The sequence below is a fragment of the Dysidea avara genome, chromosome 8 (genome assembly GCF_963678975.1).
Source record: "Dysidea avara chromosome 8, odDysAvar1.4, whole genome shotgun sequence".
Lineage (NCBI taxonomy): Eukaryota > Metazoa > Porifera > Demospongiae > Dictyoceratida > Dysideidae > Dysidea > Dysidea avara.
This window is the reverse complement of record NC_089279.1, coordinates 29,058,082-29,077,011: the sequence shown is the minus strand read 5'-3', so window position 1 is coordinate 29,077,011 and position 18,930 is coordinate 29,058,082. Positions and strand designations below refer to the sequence as shown.

At 37.8% G+C, this 18,930-nt stretch overlaps 3 protein-coding genes across 4 annotated transcripts; all 3 read right to left on the bottom strand.

Annotated features, from left to right (window-relative positions):
- Nucleotides 1-322: 322 nt before the first annotated feature.
- LOC136263653 ((Lyso)-N-acylphosphatidylethanolamine lipase-like) lies at nucleotides 323-8,054 on the bottom strand. 2 transcript variants are annotated; one of them, XM_066058293.1, is made up of 10 exons: nucleotides 7,860-8,054; nucleotides 7,748-7,812; nucleotides 5,233-5,799; nucleotides 4,653-4,764; nucleotides 2,575-3,075; nucleotides 2,344-2,520; nucleotides 2,186-2,284; nucleotides 902-1,027; nucleotides 559-608; nucleotides 323-498 (listed from the first exon to the last, which is right to left on the bottom strand). In XM_066058293.1, the coding sequence occupies exons 1-5, from the start codon at nucleotides 7,913-7,915 to the stop codon at nucleotides 2,778-2,780; spliced, it is 1,098 nt and encodes a 365-aa protein (XP_065914365.1). In that variant the 5' UTR covers nucleotides 7,916-8,054; the 3' UTR covers nucleotides 323-498; nucleotides 559-608; nucleotides 902-1,027; nucleotides 2,186-2,284; nucleotides 2,344-2,520; nucleotides 2,575-2,777. The 2 variants fall into 2 exon arrangements, with proteins under 2 accessions (XP_065914365.1, XP_065914363.1); XM_066058291.1 differs by having other exon boundaries at nucleotides 2,344-3,075.
- LOC136264919 (uncharacterized) lies at nucleotides 418-2,446 on the bottom strand. The gene is made up of 5 exons (XM_066059685.1): nucleotides 2,344-2,446; nucleotides 2,186-2,284; nucleotides 902-1,027; nucleotides 559-608; nucleotides 418-498 (listed from the first exon to the last, which is right to left on the bottom strand). Exons 1-5 carry the CDS (start codon nucleotides 2,444-2,446, stop codon nucleotides 418-420), a joined length of 459 nt encoding a protein of 152 aa, XP_065915757.1.
- Nucleotides 8,055-17,642: 9,588 nt separating the features above from the next.
- Nucleotides 17,643-18,713, bottom strand: LOC136264918 (tripartite motif-containing protein 2-like). Its single transcript, XM_066059684.1, has one exon. It carries the CDS (start codon nucleotides 18,711-18,713, stop codon nucleotides 17,643-17,645), a length of 1,071 nt encoding a protein of 356 aa, XP_065915756.1.
- Between the last annotated feature and the right edge of the window lie 217 nt (nucleotides 18,714-18,930).

Genomic DNA, 18,930 nt, shown 5'->3' with positions numbered 1-18,930 from the left:
AAAACGTAGAAGATAGCACATTGCCACATTCATTTGAGAATAGCTCCTATGTGCATACATGTGCACTGTTTGTGACTATCTCTGTTAGAGCAACAGTTCATAATTATTATTTATATTACGAGCTCTTGGGTTAGCACCTTTTCAAAGTTTCAAGTTTAGCTGTTCACAACCCTTCAATGCTGGTAACTGGCTAATCAGAGTGAAACTATGCTATCAGTCAATCATGGCATGTGCATAATTGTAAAGGACGCAGCAGTTCCACAGAGACGACCACACTAGTCATTTTGATCCATTCAAATCAGTAGTTCGGCGGTACCCAATGGATTGTAAATTTGTACATTCAATAAATGAAAGTTATCATACAAACTTAAAAGTCTGTGGTATATACAAAGACATCACAACAAAGGATTACAGTCATTAAACGTGACACTCGGCCGTTACACATATCATGTGCTTGCCATCTTGATCAGTGCCTTCGATATCTACATGATACGTACCCTGCCAACACAACAACACATGTATGTAAGACACAGCTATAGTTGCTGTCTATCTGCTTACCCCTGGAACATCTTTAGGCAACTCAGCAGTAGCAGAACCACTCAAAGGACCTATAGAAAGATGCATAATACATCTTCAAAAAGTAGAACTTATATGCTTAGCTACTCTAATAGAGCATACACTAACTGAATACATGTTGCCAAAAAAATCACAAACCTATCTAAGTATACATGTATAGGAAGACCATTAGTCAAATTTCATAAGTTGCAGATTACAATACAATGACACATTGCCTTGTGTAGCAATTGCTTATTAAGACCACAATGATAGTGTATGGCCCACAAAAATTTACTCTGATGAAACTTAGACAGGTTCATATATTATTATTGTGTCCATATATTACCTTTAGGAATTGGGCACTCCTTGCCAATCTCCTTAACAAGGTCACACACTTCATACGCTTTATTCAACACTGTGATGATACCATATTTTGCCTCCACTTTGATTTTGCCGCCAGTGATTTCTTTATCTAATACAAAATCACAACACCCTTAACCATGCACCATTCATGTATAACTATGTACAATATCATAATGTTAAAACAACTCTCTAAAGTTTATACCATATAGCATAAGGCACCACCTTTTGCATCACCACTCATTGACAAGTGTTAAATGATTTGCACCAACTATATACAATAGCAAATCCAGTTATCCTGTTTTTCATCACAAGGAGACATGTTTCAAATGATTTATCATTCAGAAGACAACAGCCAGCACAAGTATTTTGATGGCATACAACGAAGAACTGTGGCTAAAGTGGTACGACACTCATGGTCCCGTACGCTACCTATGCATCTAATAAAATGAAGAACTAATTTATGGTTAGATCTAGTCAGTTTGGGTGGATATAAAGTGTATACCACTTAAGCTGGCAAAATATAACTAGCCTTAATTGGACTCTTGAGGTGTTAGCTATCAATGTTGGAATAAAAGTTAGAGGCATTATTGGCTAGGTATAGCTACACTAGCCAGTATTTGGTGGATTATTCAAACATCATCATCAGTCTAAAGGTGTTTCAACATTTATAAGTTGCTTGCTGCAACATGTTTGAAATACTCTCAGTCTGGTGGTACCTTGAGTAGCGATTGACAGTAAACCTGACTGCTCTCCTCCAATAATATGGTATGAGAGAGAAAAACATCTCACTGATTAAGACAAAAGCTACAGGGGTGAGTACCATGTTGTCTGGCAGTGCCGACTCTCCACATCTGGTGAACATAGCATACATAAGTTGTGTAGCCAGTTTGCTGTCCAATCAATCACACAGTCTGTACAAATATATTCATTATGGAGACTTCAAAGGCTAAGAGTTATGCTGAAAGGCTTCTTTAATTAAAACATGATGCAATCAATAAGGTAATGTGGAAGGGCTTCCTAAACACAACATCCATGCTACACTCACCAGACTCTTACTTTTTTTTCGAGTCGGGCACTGCCAGACTAGATAGCTACCATACAATCTATGCATACATTGTTAGCCAGTCAGCACAGGAGCCCTGGCAAGGCACCTTTTTGATATGATGCTTATCATAGCTAGATATACAAGCATAAGAATAGTGTTAACTAGGCTTTTGTAGCTATGGCAGGCATATGTTCAGCAGTGACATGTGTGAGTGTGACTTACTGACAGTCCCAGTTGCAGAGATGGTGACGTTCTTTCCTTTCTCTGGTGGATCAGGAGAGAATGTGATTTTCAAGTCCGTCACATCATAATCGCCCTTATCTGTGCGTGGTATATGTGCCTGGATCAACGTACGTTATGATGTGGGCATCAAAACTAACCACAAGAAGTGTCGACCTCACACGGCGACGCGAGCTCTTTCACTAGCGGGCTGGCGGTGACCAGAACGAGGCAGAACGCAGTAAAAACGCAAGCAACTTTCATCATCACTTTCAGCTGTCACGAGTAGCTAGACGCGTGACTGTCGGCATATATCAGGTGATTGATTTAAAGGTGAACTGTGTATCCCATGGATGTTAAATGATATGGCGCCACCACGACCTTTTACTTACTTGTATAGTAGCATTACGTTTGCATGCATATCTGCTCGATTCTACGTATAATTCCATTGTGCCATTTCCCATGTCAACATCAGTTTAGAGTAGCTCACAAGCTAGCTATAGTTTACGTGAATTTATGGTTCTAGTAACAACAAATAAAAATAATAAAAACAAAAAAACACGAGAAACTATAAACATATGCTTTAAATAATTCATTATAAAAATGTTCCCACTTCTGCATCAATAGTACAACAGATATTTTCAACAGAGTTATTGAATTCTTTTGGATGGTCAAAGTAAACATGATGTCCACCTCCCTCAATCATTTGCAGGTCACAGTAAGAATTAGGACGTTGTTCTTTTATTTCAAATCCTTGAGTGCTGTCAACCCATGTGCGAGCTCCATAGATTAGTGTAATTGGAACATAATCAGGTAGGCTGCCGACTCTTTTTAACATAGGATTGCTTGCCCAGGCAGTTGCACCTTGCAAGGTCCGAAAAGCTTCCTCTCCACTGCAGAAGAAAGACATACATTATAGTCAGTGTACAAACAATGTGTAACAAATGGATAATAAAGTTGGTCACATGTCATCAAAAATCTTGTGATGTCATAGGAAAGGTCAAACACAAGCCTTTGTAAAGGATGCCAAGCATTCTAATGTGCAGACAGGTGGTAGATCTATACTTCCCGAAGTTCCAAAATCCTCAAACATTTCAACAACGTTCAATAAATTTTCAGGAAAGTTAACTAAAAAGGAGTGCCAAATACTGTATAATGGGAATGGTTTGTGGAAGAAAACATCCGTGAATGGTCTGTCCTTTCTTTATTCGCGAGAAAATGTTTGCGATTTATTGTATGCAGTAATTTAGGGATTGGGCGTGTGCTTACAACCAGTCAGTCATGGATAATAAGTGGGAGTGCACTTCACTGTGACATGTGGCTGATCTGTGGCAGAGAAGTAGGTAGCATTCACGATAAGCGGACAACAGGTATGCCTAGGGGACTACGACACGGCAGTGTAATATAAATCTATGTTGTAATAATAGTCATTTTCCCAATTTCATGAGTAGCACCAGTTTCCTTCCACTGTCAGTCCAGTGGCAGATCTAGAAGGGTTTCGATAGAAACCCCCTTTCAGAATTTCACTTTTAAAGTGATACTGGTTGAGTAAGCTATTCTGCTGTTGTAAATAGCTATAGCTAACAGTTTAATAGCAAGTACTACAAATCTTAGTACCATAGTAATATAAACCCCAGGTACCTGGGGCTTATAAATCTATGTTAGTACAAACCACACTACTCGCCACGTGAATGCTGGTAAAGCAGGGGACAATGTCATTAAAAAAATTTTTTTTTAATTAGCTACAAGAAAAATTGTGCAAGAAAATATTCACAAATGCATCTAAAATTGCAAAATTCGCAAACATTTTCTTTCACAAATGATTCCCGCTATACGGTATATCAATGCCATGTTTTGCATCATCACTCATCAGTACATTACAAGGTCACAATGCACGACCAACCATTTTCAGAAAATACATATACGTGACCAGCTGAGCAAAAAAAAAAAAAGAAAAAAAAACACATCGTTTTTGCACATTCCTCAGTTTGTCTGTTATACATAGTAACCAGTAAAAGTCTCAGCCTTTTATGTTGAACAGTCTTGGACTAGACACTTGGAACAGCTGGTGCTTAATTAATCAAGCAATCACAACTCACAACAGAAACAAGCTAGGACTTGCTCAACCTGTTCACCATGAACTGGCAAATCCAACAAGGTATACTATATTTGTCTATGTACATAACAAAGACAAAAATGACAATGGTAAACTTTGTTTCACCACACTGTAAATAAGCACCCATAAGTAATCTCACATGGCTGTACAAACACAAAAACAGATTCTCTTACTCTTCATGAACAGGCAATCTGATGATGTACTGGTTTATTGATTAGTTTGTACGTAATTAAAATATGCAAAAAAATCATTATGTGGCACACGTATTTTTACCCAGATAATTTCAATAACGAAAATGACAGGTTTTCGCTCAGCCAGTCACATTTTCTTATTCTATCATTACACAAAACTTACGTTGGTTGTTGCATGTTACAATGGTAGAGGTAGTTGTACATCACACCTGGACCAATAAGATCTGCAAACTGCACCTCCAAGTCTGGTCTCCACTTCCTAAATGCTGCTGGTCCTAGTAAAGCACATCAGTAAGCATTTATATACAACTGTTACACAACATTTTAGAGTAAGGATTATTGACAATATACCAACTTTATTAGTGCAAAAAATGATTCTGGTACTATGCCAGCTACACTCATACACTAACGGTTTCTGTCTTCCCAAGTTCCATTCTAGCCTCCACACCCGTATGAGGGTATGGTAATTATACCCTGACAAAGTCTATCTAAAAAATTCCACAGGCAACATTTTGCACTCTAAGACTCTGAAAGGTAAGAAATGGCTATAGGAACAGTGAAAATTTGATGGTCACAGCCATAGCTCATGGTTATTTATGATACATTAATAAGCGATATTTGACTCTTCCATGCACAAACATGTCATGGTTCAACAGATCCAATCACATAAGCAAATATGTAATTTGTATATATTGTACAAAAAAATAATTTTTTGAAAACCAACATCTATAACACAACTTTACCTAGAGGTCCCAAAATTCTCAGTACAGAAAGAGCATTGACTCGAGTACCAAAATACAGGAACATTCTATATTTCATGGGGACACTGGAAGCATAAACATTTTCTCCATTTCTTGTCCAAACCACTCTGTCATCATCTGGCTTAATACCATAACCCCATGGGTCTACCAATATTAAGTGTTTCACTTGGTCAGGGTGACGAAGGGCATATGCTGTGGACATGAATCCTCCAAGACTGTGCCCTAATAGAACAAATTTGTCTAGTCCAACTTTCTGCCTCCACTTTTCTATTGACAAAACGTAACTCTCCTCGACTTCCATTGCATTACCAGGTACAGGAACTCGAGAACTTCTACCAAATCCCATCAAATCAAACACAAACACTCTTCTTGTTTTGCTCAAGGCATTAATGTTTTTAATCAGTATCCCGATACCACCTAAAAATCCATGAATCATTACTATTGGAGTGTTCTGTATGTTAGAGGGATCACTGGGTTCTGTGATAAGTGTTCGGATATGACAGTCATCATCAATTTTAACAAAACTGGTCTTGTAGTCAGATTCAATACCTACACACAAAAATACACGATGCAGCATGTTAAGTATGTCAAGCAACCCATAAAATCTCCAATTGGGAGTTGTACACTTCTTGATGTTTTCCTTTTACACGTTATCATTTGTGGCACAGCACAAATTGTGTTAGAAACCATGAATGCACTATGTGTATTCAACATTCTCCCTGTAATTGTACAAAATCAGGCATTTATATGGGACCAGCAGTAATTCAAGACAATACTGTAACTGTCCTACTTAGTATATATATATATAATATGTGTGTCACATGAAGGACCACAAGTTATTACAAGGTTTATCATATGACAAATAAAAACAATGGTTTGTAGAGTAAACACAGACATCTAAACCTATAGCTACCTACATACAGGAGCACTCTTTTAAAGCCAATTACAGGACAAAACCAAATGAACTGACAATTGTATATGGCACTACTATTAGCTAGCACTCTAACACTAGACCCAGTATCTTACAAGTGTCCATCTTGATGGATAGGAACACATGCAAAACTCATACTTGGAAAGTACGATCGTGAATTCTCTTCTGATAAACATATCTATATGGCCTCGTTTATACAAGTGCAATGGCCCTGAAAGAAGGACACCTTACTGATAAATTACCCCAGACATCAAAGTATTTGGAAGGTGATATCATAACACCAGACACACTGTGGAGATGGTAGTGTACACTACATGGTCATGTGACAGGTGAGACAATGATTACACTCCTATATACAACTCAGCAGAATGAGTGGTTGACTCTTCCTATCATACCCATATCATTTTCTGTACATTATAGAAGAACAGATACTTAAAGATCTTGTCAATTCCTACAGATACAACACTCAAGTACTATATAGCTAATGTAGCTAAACATGGACAAAAAAGCCCTGAGGTGTTAACCTTGTTAAACATCAATACAAGATACTACATTAAACCAGTGGGTACAAAATAAACAGTAATTGATTAGTCCACTATAGCAAGTTAACAGCCAACTAAAGCAGATAACATACATAGCTACCCCATTACATGTAGAGATTCATTCTGTCCTGTTGTTGCATATCATTGACGGTATAATGTAGCTACTACAGTGACACCCTCTTGTTGTTTCCAACAGTTAGGTATGATAACAAGGCCATGCCAACTTAGTTGGCTGATTTGCAGGCCAACTAACTCATGTAGATTGAAAAATTAAATCCAACATAACTCTGCATGATCTTGAAACTCAATCTTGAATGAATGTATTGTAGGTATGCATAGAAAGTGCGAATCCCCAAAACTAGACCAGTTACGCGAGTTTCTCCAGAGCGATAGATTCCTTTACGTGCATAACAGAGTAACTGGAAGGAGGAGCCCCATCCGTAGTTCATGTGGCGAGTTATAGTCCGAGCCGCATTTGCTACCAGTACTTTTGTATGGGATTCACGATGGTCATTCACCGTCAAAAATTCTTGGGCACACTGCAAATCTTGTTATATTGATCATTTTTTGTTCAAATTATTAATAGCACATATCCTCTATTAGAGTAGCATGCAGCATAGGACAGATATGTGAAAAGAATAAACCTTACACAAAAAATCACGGTCCCAAACAAAAAAAGTGTAACACTTAGGGTTGAACCTGGGACCCCCTACATCAAGCTACAGTTCTATTACGCCTTCCAGGCCCTAGCTTGCCTCAAACTTACCATGCAACTGATTCTATAGATGGAAGATTGCTGTAAGAATAGTAAAAAGTATTTGTACGGCACTGGAATAGCCACTCCGATTTTACACGCCATCCTACTCACCCTAAACACTTGGCATTTTTACCCAAATCACGTTAAAGTGGCCCCAACATGGATACATACACTAGCTAGTCATTTGTGATCCGGCCCCTTGTGCCTAAATGATTATACGCTTGTTCCTAACAATGACTGTTACAATACTAAACAAGATCACCTTACGTTGAAATATTTTAGCTTCAGCTTCTGCTAACAGTTCAGGCGAAGTTGGACACCATCTCAGCCAACTGTTGGGGTGGTTGACTTAGCACGCACGAAACACAGCGGGACTCACCGATTTTCCTGTTTAAATCCGGGTGGAAATTCGAGTTTGGTACTAATCGACGCCATGGATACGATCACTCGGGCAGCTCGCGTACCTCACACCATAGAAAGTGGCAAACAAATAACATGTATTATTGCGACACATGATCACAAGGTAAAGCATTTCCTTTTACAGAGAATAGTTTACACGTCAGCACTCATACATCCAAACGCGCTGGCGCTTCTTGTTAAGCACCATCCAATAAGCTCCCCTTCTTATACGTCAAACTATTGCTATAAATATATTGGTGACAATTAGCTACCACAATGGGGGTGGGGCTGATCAATTTAATAAGTGAGTCAGCTCCTGCTGTAAATAACCCATGGCCAGCATGTGGGTTGGACTGGGATGAAATCTGATATCAAGTATTAACCTGCAAAAACAAAATCTCAACTGAAATGCTCGGCTAAGTTTAGCACTGTGTGTGTGTGTGTGTGTGTGTGCGTGTGTGTGTTGTGTGTGTGTGCGTGTGCGTGTGTGTGTGTGTGTGTGTGTATGTGTGTGTGTGTGTGTGTGTGTGTGTGTGTGCGCGCGTGTGTGTGTGTTGTGTGTGTGTGTGTGTGTGTGCGTGTTGTGTGTGTGTGTGTGTGTGTGTGTGTGTGTGTGTGTGTGTGTCTGTGTGTGTCTGTGTCTGTGTCTGTGTCTGTGTGAGTGAGTGAGAGAGTGAGGGAGGGAGGGAATGAGTGAGCGAGTGAGAGCTTGCATGCCATGCAGCAATAATATATATATTGCATGCAAATGTATTAATACTGCAAGGTTTTTCAAGTCCAAGTATGCATGGTGTGCATGGATCTATGGTCATGAAGGTTAACTCATAGTCTCATACTACTGTGGTAATAGATCAAATTTATCACAGAACATCCTATAAATCTGAGAGCTGAGAATTCTCAATGGAAAATTAATGGATTTCTTTAGTAGTAGGGAGCGAGAAACAAAGTTCTCAGTAAGCAATCACTATATATATTTGCCTATTACCAGTCATGGTTCTAGAGGGCTCCTGAAACCAGTCAGCTTGAAAAATTTAATATGCTCTAATAGAACAGTCAGAGTAATCCTAAGCTTAGGGATTACATATTACACAAATTCTAGTAGCTAAACCTCATAAATTACTCACCTTTGGTATGTAATCACTCACTCTCCACATTTTCAATTGTGTTAAGCGCCTCTAAAATAATTATAGTTTAAAGTGTTGTGACTGCTCTTAATAAATCTTTCTGCGAAGATCTGGAATGGTGAAATTCAACATTGGCTGTAAAATAATGTTGGGGAGTAATCTTTTACCATGCTACACCAGAATGAAACTAAATTCCTGGACTCTTCTTCCACTGTGTCAGTAACGTTGAACATGGCTATGACCTTATGGTACTCTTCTACTTTAGAGTTGGAAACCAGTCAGCAAATTTTCTAGAACCACAGTATGTACAAGTTGAGCTGAGCCCTGAGCAAACAGCTAGCTAAAAGAAAACTGGACTTGTTTCTCAAGAGAAATAACATTTCAGCCAACCAGATGATTAGTATATATGACAGTAATGTGTCATCAAGAGCAGACATGAGTGTGCGGTTTGGCTCCATTACAAGTTCGGGAAAAGGACATAACATATGGCACATTTTATAGTTTCCTCATAGGAAAAATTGTATGATATAAACTTTGATTGGTCATAAATATTGTGTCAGATATTTGAATGAAAAGTTTTTGAAATATTTTAGTGGGTCAAGCAGTACTACAAATGACCCATGGCCAAATTTCTAGAACTTGCTTTATTACATATTACAATAGGCTCAGCTCAGTGCATGAATACTATGTCATGCATACATCTGGCAAATCACAAGGAGATATAGGGGGCAAAAATGTAAAATTATTACAATTTACGAGCCACACATGAAGTATGTAGACCATTGCATGTGACTCAATTTGAGCCAATATCTTGCAGCTTCTGGAGGTTGCGCTGCTAGACCTCTTGAAATTCTACTTTGAACGCAAACTATTTATGCTGCAGTACCATTGTATGATGATGGCTAGTATTACACTAGAACATATTGATTTTGCTTAGCTAAAGTGACTTGCAATCCTGATGCTTATTCAACTATACAGGAGGATATGCCTGTGCTAACTGTTTGTGCCTGAGTATAGCTGGTGCACAGATTTCACTGTACTTTGTGTTGACATAATTATAACCAGTTACCATATTTCAAGGGAAATATTGTTGCTAATTTTGAGGTTTCAGAAGAAACAAAAAATTATCCATGAAATATGTAGACCAGCATAATATATTACATAACAGGTCCCAGGTTCACCAGTCAAAGTTTGGGTCTGTTTGTATACTTACAGTGTGGTGGAGCAATACATTTGGACTTAATTCCAGATCTGAGCTGTAAGTTATTCATAAGGAGTTTTAAGCGATTTACTGCAAGGAGAGGCTTTCCACACAAGATTATTCCAGATAACAGAAAGAGAGTTAAGCTGCAGCAAAGAGAATAGCAAATGTTTTGAATCACCCTAATGGCTGGAATCAGGATGTATGCAGTGGTCTTTTAACCTTGAAAAGGCCCCCTGGTGCATCGGGTGGGATCTTTGAGAGAAAGATAAAATCTGTGAAGTAGTGTCTACGAAAGACAATAGGTCAAGCAAGGCTTACTCATTATCAATTGTTGATGGCATTAACAAGTTGAGATGATACAGGTAGTAAACTCTAGGCCACTTTCATGTAATATATTATGTGTTGATGAAGATGCTGAAGAGCCATTAACACCCTCACACGTAGTAATCAGCCAAAAAGTGTTCAGTTTGAGATTCGACTTTACATCATGAGGTATGCAGAGTTCACCCCAAAGGCATTGACAAGAAAGATGGATCATTTCAAAAGGACTTTAAATGTGCACTTAACAACCAGCAGACTTAACAGTAATAATTCTCTTACAGACGCCATACAGAAGAAAATGGTATGGTAGAAAATGCAAATTATTTTACAAGCAAACTATTACCAGTTTAGGAACACTGCTAGTCACTTTTCTCATGACAGCAAACTGACACTGCATTTTGAGTGGCACATGCCCCAGAAATCTATAAACTTCTTACTTTATTTTGCAGACTGGACTCGTTGACTAAGGCTTAGACTCATGGACCGGCCTTAACAGATTCTTAACAATAAACTAGCTCTTGTTATGCTATAGCAACACCATTATCAAGCAGTCACACATAATTTATTAGAATATTTATCTAACACATGTACCAGCAGTCGCAGAGGATGCTGTACAATTTTAGCTCCCCTTCGTTGTTCCAGTACTTGGCACTGGATTTTCAGGCTTCAGTTATGGACTAGTCAGTACTGATATTAACATACATTTACCCTTTACCCCACCCACTAGTATGTTACAATATGCTCCCATTGTTTGCTCTGCTGAAAATGACATTCTTACAAGAAGCATGCATCAGGGGCGTAGCCAGGATTTTTTGAAGGGGGGTTCCAGCACCAGCATTGAGTTACTAGAAGCAGGGGTCTGGGGGCACAGCCCCCAGCCGCTGAGAGACTTTCAATATTTTAATAAATCAAAACTCAGCAAATTGCTATATTTTATGCAAAAAGTACATTAATTATGATGCATTAAGTGCCCCTGGGATGAAGGTAGTACTAGATAAAGTCACCTAGTGGAAACAGACAGCATAACACATAGAGACACATATAGTAATCTGTAAGTGATGGTTATATCTCACTGTGGTATAGGAGCCATGAATCCACTGATACAAATGACAATCAAAACAATATAACTATACAAATATGCATAGCATGAATTCATTTTGCATAACACAAGTGATAAATTACTGGAGCTCTATATCTTTAAACACTGCACACCAAAGCTATAGCAGTATAAGGTAATGCTAAGTTTTGCATTTAATGTTGGAATGTCTGAAAAACTTCATATGGACATGGATATTTAAATGCATGTTCTATTAGAGTATACCTGACTGCTCTATTAGAGTATATACCTGACTGCTCTATTAGAGTATATCGATCTTTTTAACAAGTTTTAAAGAGGGCTCATGTTACCTCTGTAAATCCTTCCCTGAGAGATGAATGTAAATTTTATCAATTGTTGTGCTGTGCCATTACACTATATTGCTCACTCATTTTGTCCTGCCACACTAAATGGTGTGTTAGGATCCTGCTTGCAGAAGTCTAAATTTTACAGGGGGGTTCCCCCCGGAACCCCCCCTCCCTACGCCCCTGTGCATCCATGCACTGGTAAAACTACAGTGGCTATAACATATGGCATTTTGTAGCCATGTTGTAGAATACCTTTAGAGTGTAGCTGCTGTATGGCCAACACAAGCAATTTTATTATTGTTGACCAGTCCAGAATGCATGGTAGTGTCTAATCACTGGACTGGAATATTGAACTGGACTACTGAATGGAATTTTGCTTTTAGTTTCTCTAAAACCAATTTTGCAAGTAAAATGTATACATATGTTGATAAAGGTGTACGCCTACTTATGTGTACTTTCAGTGATACATTATCCTATCCCAAGTATTGCACAATGATTATACACTACTCCACATATTGCTTATTATCTCCTACATGCATTATGCAATTATGATGAAATTTTCAGAACTAGGTCTCAACTGTCCAGTAGCCAATTGAGAACATTGATGTGATTATAGAATAATGCACTCAGGATTGAGATATATTTTAAATGCAAAATATTTTCAATAACTTTTACCAAAAGTATGGCTGGATTTATTGAATATCTTCAGTGTTTCATTATTGGATAGCCACACCATTCAGCTACGTACAAGCAGAAAAAATTGGAGCAGAAAAGGATATTCTATAATGATTGTATGACAGGAATGAGCATACAGTGGATGAGCATAGGTAACCTTCTGAAGAGTGAACAAGTCTGAATCTTTCCTGCATTACTTTTCTCTATAATATGTTGATACACCACAGCAAATTCAGACCTGTTCAGCGTGTGAAAGAATTGGAATATAAATGGAAATGTATTGTTTCCTTGTATAAACGAGATTATGTTTCTAGCTTTTGCTAAGAAGTTACTGAACTGATAAAAATGGGTGGTTTAGACAAAGCACTTTCCATCCAACCACAAACATTAATATTTCAATTAGATGCAAAAAATGGATGGGAAATAGATGCTAGGAGATTAAGGGATATAAAAGTGGAAGGCATATTGTACAGTGGTCACATATAGTTTGTTCAGAAACTATTTAGCTATAACAGGAAATTTATGATGAAGTAGACTAAGGGTATACAGCCCCTATAGACACTGTATCCCTGGTAACTTTATATAGTATGAACAAGTTGAGATGGGTCCTGAAAAACAACTAAAAATGAAAAGTGGATCTTTTCTCAAGAGAAGTAATTTTTCAGCCAACCAGATGATTAGCTAGTGGAACGATAAAGTGTCAGAAACAGACATGTGTGGTTTAGCTCCATTAAAAGTTTAGGAAAGAGTTGTAATGGATATAGCACTTAATGGCTTCACAATAGGAAATGTATGGTGAAAATTTTGACTGACTGCATGTAAATATTATGTTGGGAATTTGATCGAAAAGATTTTGAAATATTTTAAGCAGGTCAAGCAGTACTACAAATGCAGGGGCAGATCTAGAAATTTTCAGAGGGGATTTCAGGTTCTATGGAATTGCAACTTCAGCCTAGCTGTAAGTTGAAGACCAAAAAAAAGGCCACTGCATAGTTTTGAATGCTGTGAAGGTGATTTCAAAGGCAAAGGTATGAAGTTTTGCCAATACAAAAGCCATAACATAACACAGTATGTACGAATCGTTGGAGCGCACTATTTTATAGGGGGTTTCTAGAAACCCCCCTAAAACCGCCCCCTGAAAATGAGCCAATTTTCAGAATCATGCGTAATTGCATCCTTGATCATGAGTTATTAAATGTTTTGAGGATCCATGCATACATACTATATGCTTAAAATTATTAATTTTACTAGAACTGATGCAAAAGCAACTAACAAGAGAATCTGCTCTCCTCAACCACCTACAACTTAACCTGTACATGCCCCTCCCCTTGCCAGCTCCCAGATTTGCCACTGAAGAGTTCATAAAATATAGAGGGAAGGCTCCCTCTCTATAATTATTATGAACTCATAGTAAAATACCAAAAATGTCAGTCCAGTTATTAGACACTACCCAGAATACATTCACATTGTATCCTAGCCCGGCCAACCTAATCGATTCACTTCACATTACAATTTGAACCATGCTGGGTTTGAAGGTAGTGTTTGTCTATATAGAACAAACTGGTTTACGTGCACATCCACTGGATAGCGGAATGTATCTCATTAATTCAAACTAATGTACACTGATACATTCACCAACAAAATCACTACACAAACTTGATCATGTGGACAATATCAACAGTTAATAGTTGGAGAAGATCTGAACCCTCTTGTTGCGGTAGTCACCTTGTTGATGCAATTCCATATGGACATAAAATATTCACCATCACCAGATCCTCTAAATCCAAACGTGTGTACAAGACTTCCCTATTTATTTAATATTACAACTTGATGATTACCCCCACCAAGATAAAGCCATTTGGGTCAATGGTGATACTCTCTGGCTGATGCAGCTCATCACCATGGTTACTGAGCTTGCCTATGTAATCACCATCCAGTGTAAATCTGTATATACAGTGATTATCACAGCCACCCACAAGTAACTCATTGCTATGGTAAATGATCTTGCCACCGTCCAGTGTGTACCTGTATATGCAGTTATCATCCCAGTCAACCACAAGTAACTCATCATTACTAGTAACTGCTACATCACGAGGAGCACCAAACTGTCTTCTTCCAGTGAAATCTACCATCAGTAAGAAACACTGAGATGTGATCGTTATTAAAGTCAGCAATGAATACTTTACCATTGTGTACTGTGAGGCCAATAGGACACTTCTGTTGACCATCATAAGATCCAAACTCGCCAAACGTAGTCACCATCAATAGTAAACTTCTGTACTCTGTTAGTATCAGTAATGTACAGGTGATCTTCATCATTTGGAGAATACAACTGACCAATACTGAATCCTTCCCCACCAATCTTCCTCACCAATTGATCCTCACCATCGTACACGGGTATACACAATGATTGGTCTCATCAGCTACTGCCCATTTACCAATCCTACTACACCCAATTCCCCGGGGTTTACCCATCTTACTGTCATTGTTCACTATTTTACTGGGTTTACTTAGTGAGGTGTAAATCTTCTCCAGACACTCAACACTATATGAATGGTGGCAAGACAGATACTTGGGGTAGTTGAATAACTTGTTACATATTGGATTATAACTGACAATCTTCTTCACTTGTTTAGTAGCAGCAAGAAATGTTTAGTAGATACACCACCGACTCACTACAACACTTCTCTAACAGGGAAATAGAAGACAACAGTTATAAAGGCACTTTACAGTTATAAACTGTACACTGTGAAAAAATGAGACAAATAAGTTTGAATTTATTGAGACATTTTAATAGAGCAGTCACAATTCTAATATCATTAACTGACAATTTTTGTAATTACAATAATGCTACCTTATTATTTTGTTTAGTACACTTTACCATTAAACAGGTTTTATCTAACCAATATTATGTGCTTTGCAAACCACGTATTTTGCTAGCTAATAGCTATCAAAAATGCTCCCAAATTCATACCTAGGAGGTCTTATTTTAAGATTTTTCTCAGAAGATATCCAACTAGAGTCTTAGAGAAAGCATATGCCCTTCATTCATCCAGCAATACCAAATAGAGTTAGGCAACTTGTGTACTACTAGAGTTCCATTTTTCTCCTCTTAGTGGAATAAACACTGTTTCACTAATAATTGAAATCTTACAAGAGTCCATAGGACCGATGTGAGATTATAATAGGTAAGTACATGATAATGTATTGTATTTGGTCTCAAATACTACTCAATGTGCCTCCACTATTAATAGTCAGGATCGTGTGATAATTACTAGCTTCTAATGTGAAGCAAGAACATGTTACTTTTGGGTGAGCCTTTCGCAGCCCAACATTTATATATATATAATAATGTGTTAAATTCTTGTGGTTTGCACTGTAGAAAGAATATTCAGAGACAGCACCTTGAAGACCACTTTAAAATTTGCTTATATATAGTATTGAATGGCATTTGGGGCCAAATATACTGTCATGTACACAACCTACCATTACATTTTACCACAATAATCACACATGACATGACCACACATACCTAAACATTAGTAACTATGTATCTGTAATAAAGCATGCAGACAAGATACTATTATCGTCCAGTGATTCACAAAATTGAACTCATTTGGTTTACAAACAAGTAAATGGCAAACATGATTAGGGCAAAAAGACACTAAGATGTTTGTAACCTCTGTTTCCTAACAAGCTTGATTTTTCTATATCCATATGAAAGGATTGTGGAAAGGTATGACATTAAGGATTTTCTTAGGTAGTTTTTAAAGTACATTGTGCTAGGTCTGGTAGGGGCGAACTCCCCTAAAAGTGTGGGTGGCAACTGTACATATATATATTTAGGTTAAACTTGGCACACAAAATCTATCGAAAATGCTTAAGTTAAATTTGTTATTGAAATGGCACACAAAACTATCAAAAATAATGGTTAAAAATTGCATACACAACCTTTAAAATGCTCTCAAGTTGAGTCTCAAACGGTCTTAAACTAATTTTAAAGAAATTCTTAGATAACTATATATGACTATCAAGATTCATACATGGTGATGGCTATTCAGTATCTGAGACCTAAGTTTACCGGGCCTGGCATTAAACTTGTCTTCAAAATATCATTCAACTCTCAAAATGTTCCTTAAATTCAATTTTAGAAAGCATAGTTTAATAACATCATGAATTGCTTAAACCAGTTTGCATTCAGAATATGTACAACCAGCAGAAATACCCTCAGATTTAATTTTATTTTAAAATCTCCTTGTTTTTAAGAATGGCCCTTTAGCCAACCATAAAAAAATGTGTTAATATTCAAGCCTAATTTTTAACATTTTTCTTGGAAGACATCCACCCAGATTTCACAATGCTAGTGCCTTGTGGAATCATGTACGTCCAATGCAATAATTCACATGAATTGTTTATTCAACAGATTATTTCATTTTGCAGTGTTCTTTACAGAATTGTGTACATGAGGTGCAGTCTAGATATTAGTAGGTTATCATCACAAAGTTAATACATCAAGCTCTATCATCAGGTCTGGCTTCACCTAGGCCCTATAGGACAATACTCATGAGACAGCCTTCCAGCAACTATTTCAAATATTTTTATGCATGTGGACTTGAATTCCATCTGGTCATCATCCCCAAAGTTGGGATCCCCCCATAAAAAGGAGACACCCAGTACTGTATTCACCTCTCAGTGTTACAAGTCATTCATGAGTATAACTACCCTCACTTGGTAAAACCAAAATATGTCAGTCTAGTGATTAGACACTACCCAGAATGCATTCACATAATTGTATTCTAGCCCGGGGCCAACCCTAATCAATTCACTTCACATTACCCATTGAACCATGCCAGGTTAGAAGGTAGAGTATATGTCTATATAGAACAAACTGATTACATGCACATCCACTGAATAGTGGAAATATAAATCTTTTATTAATCATTAGCAAACTAATGTACACTAATACATTGACACATGATTATTGTTCACCAACAAAATCATTACACAAACTTGATCATGTGGACAATATTAACAGTTAGTAGCAGAAGATCTGAACCCTCTTGTTGTGATAATCGCTAACATAAACGTTACCATTCTTGTTGACAGCAATTCCATATGGACTTAAAAATTTACCACCACCAGATCCTCTGGATCCAAACTTGTGTACAAGATTTCCAAATTTATCTAATATTACAACTCGATGATTACCACCATCAGCCACCAAGATAAAGCCATTTGAATCAATGGTGATACTCTCTGGCTGACGCAGCTCATCACTGAGCTTGCCAATATAACCACCATCCAGTGTATACCTGTATATGCAGTCATCAACCCAGTCAACCACAAGCAACTCATCATTACTGGTAACTGCTACATCACAAGGAGCACCAAACTGTCTTCTTCCAATAGTCTGGTGAAATCTACCATCAATAAGAAACACTGAGACATGATCGTTATTAAAGTCAGCAATATATACTTTGTCGTTGTGTACTGTGAGACCAACAGGACACTTCAGTTGACCATCATAAGATCCAACCTTACCAAACCCAAACAAGTAGTCACCATCAGTAGTAAACTTCTGTACCCTGTGACCATCAGTTACGTACAGGTCATCTTCATCATCAAATGTAACTCCTCTAGGCCAATACAACTGACCACTATTGAATCCTTCCCCACCAATCTTCCTCACCAATTGATCCTCACCATCGTACAGGTATACACAGTGGTTGGACTCATCAGCTACTGCCCATTTACCATTCCTACTACACCCAATACCCCAGAGTTCACCCATCCCACCATCATTGTTCACTATTTTACTGGGCCGCTTGCTTAGTGAGGTGTAATCACAACTAGCTGCAACACTATAAGGACTTCCCTTGATGTGCTTTCCATTGACACGCACTGAAATTTTCACTTCTCCAACTTGGTGAGGCGAAAAGCAGCCCACACTAATACAGGAACATGTGATCTTTGGCTCTTTCTTAATCTTCTCTGGATACTTGACACTATATGAACGGTGACAAGACAGATACTTGGGGTACTTGCTACATATTGGATTACAACTGAGACTGTTGACAATCTTCTTAACTTGTTTAGCAGCAGCCATCATCAAATGTGTAGTAGATACACCACCAGCTCAATACAACACTTCTCTTTCTGTCTAAAATACAACACTGAGGTACCTCTAAGTCAACAAAACTCTTTTGCAGTCCTTTTCAGTCACTAACAATAATTCTTTGGGTACTGTAGATCTCTTGTTATCCCAGTCTATTTATAGGTTTTAAAGTGCTGACTGTTTTGACAGGTAAGCACATTTCCAAGAA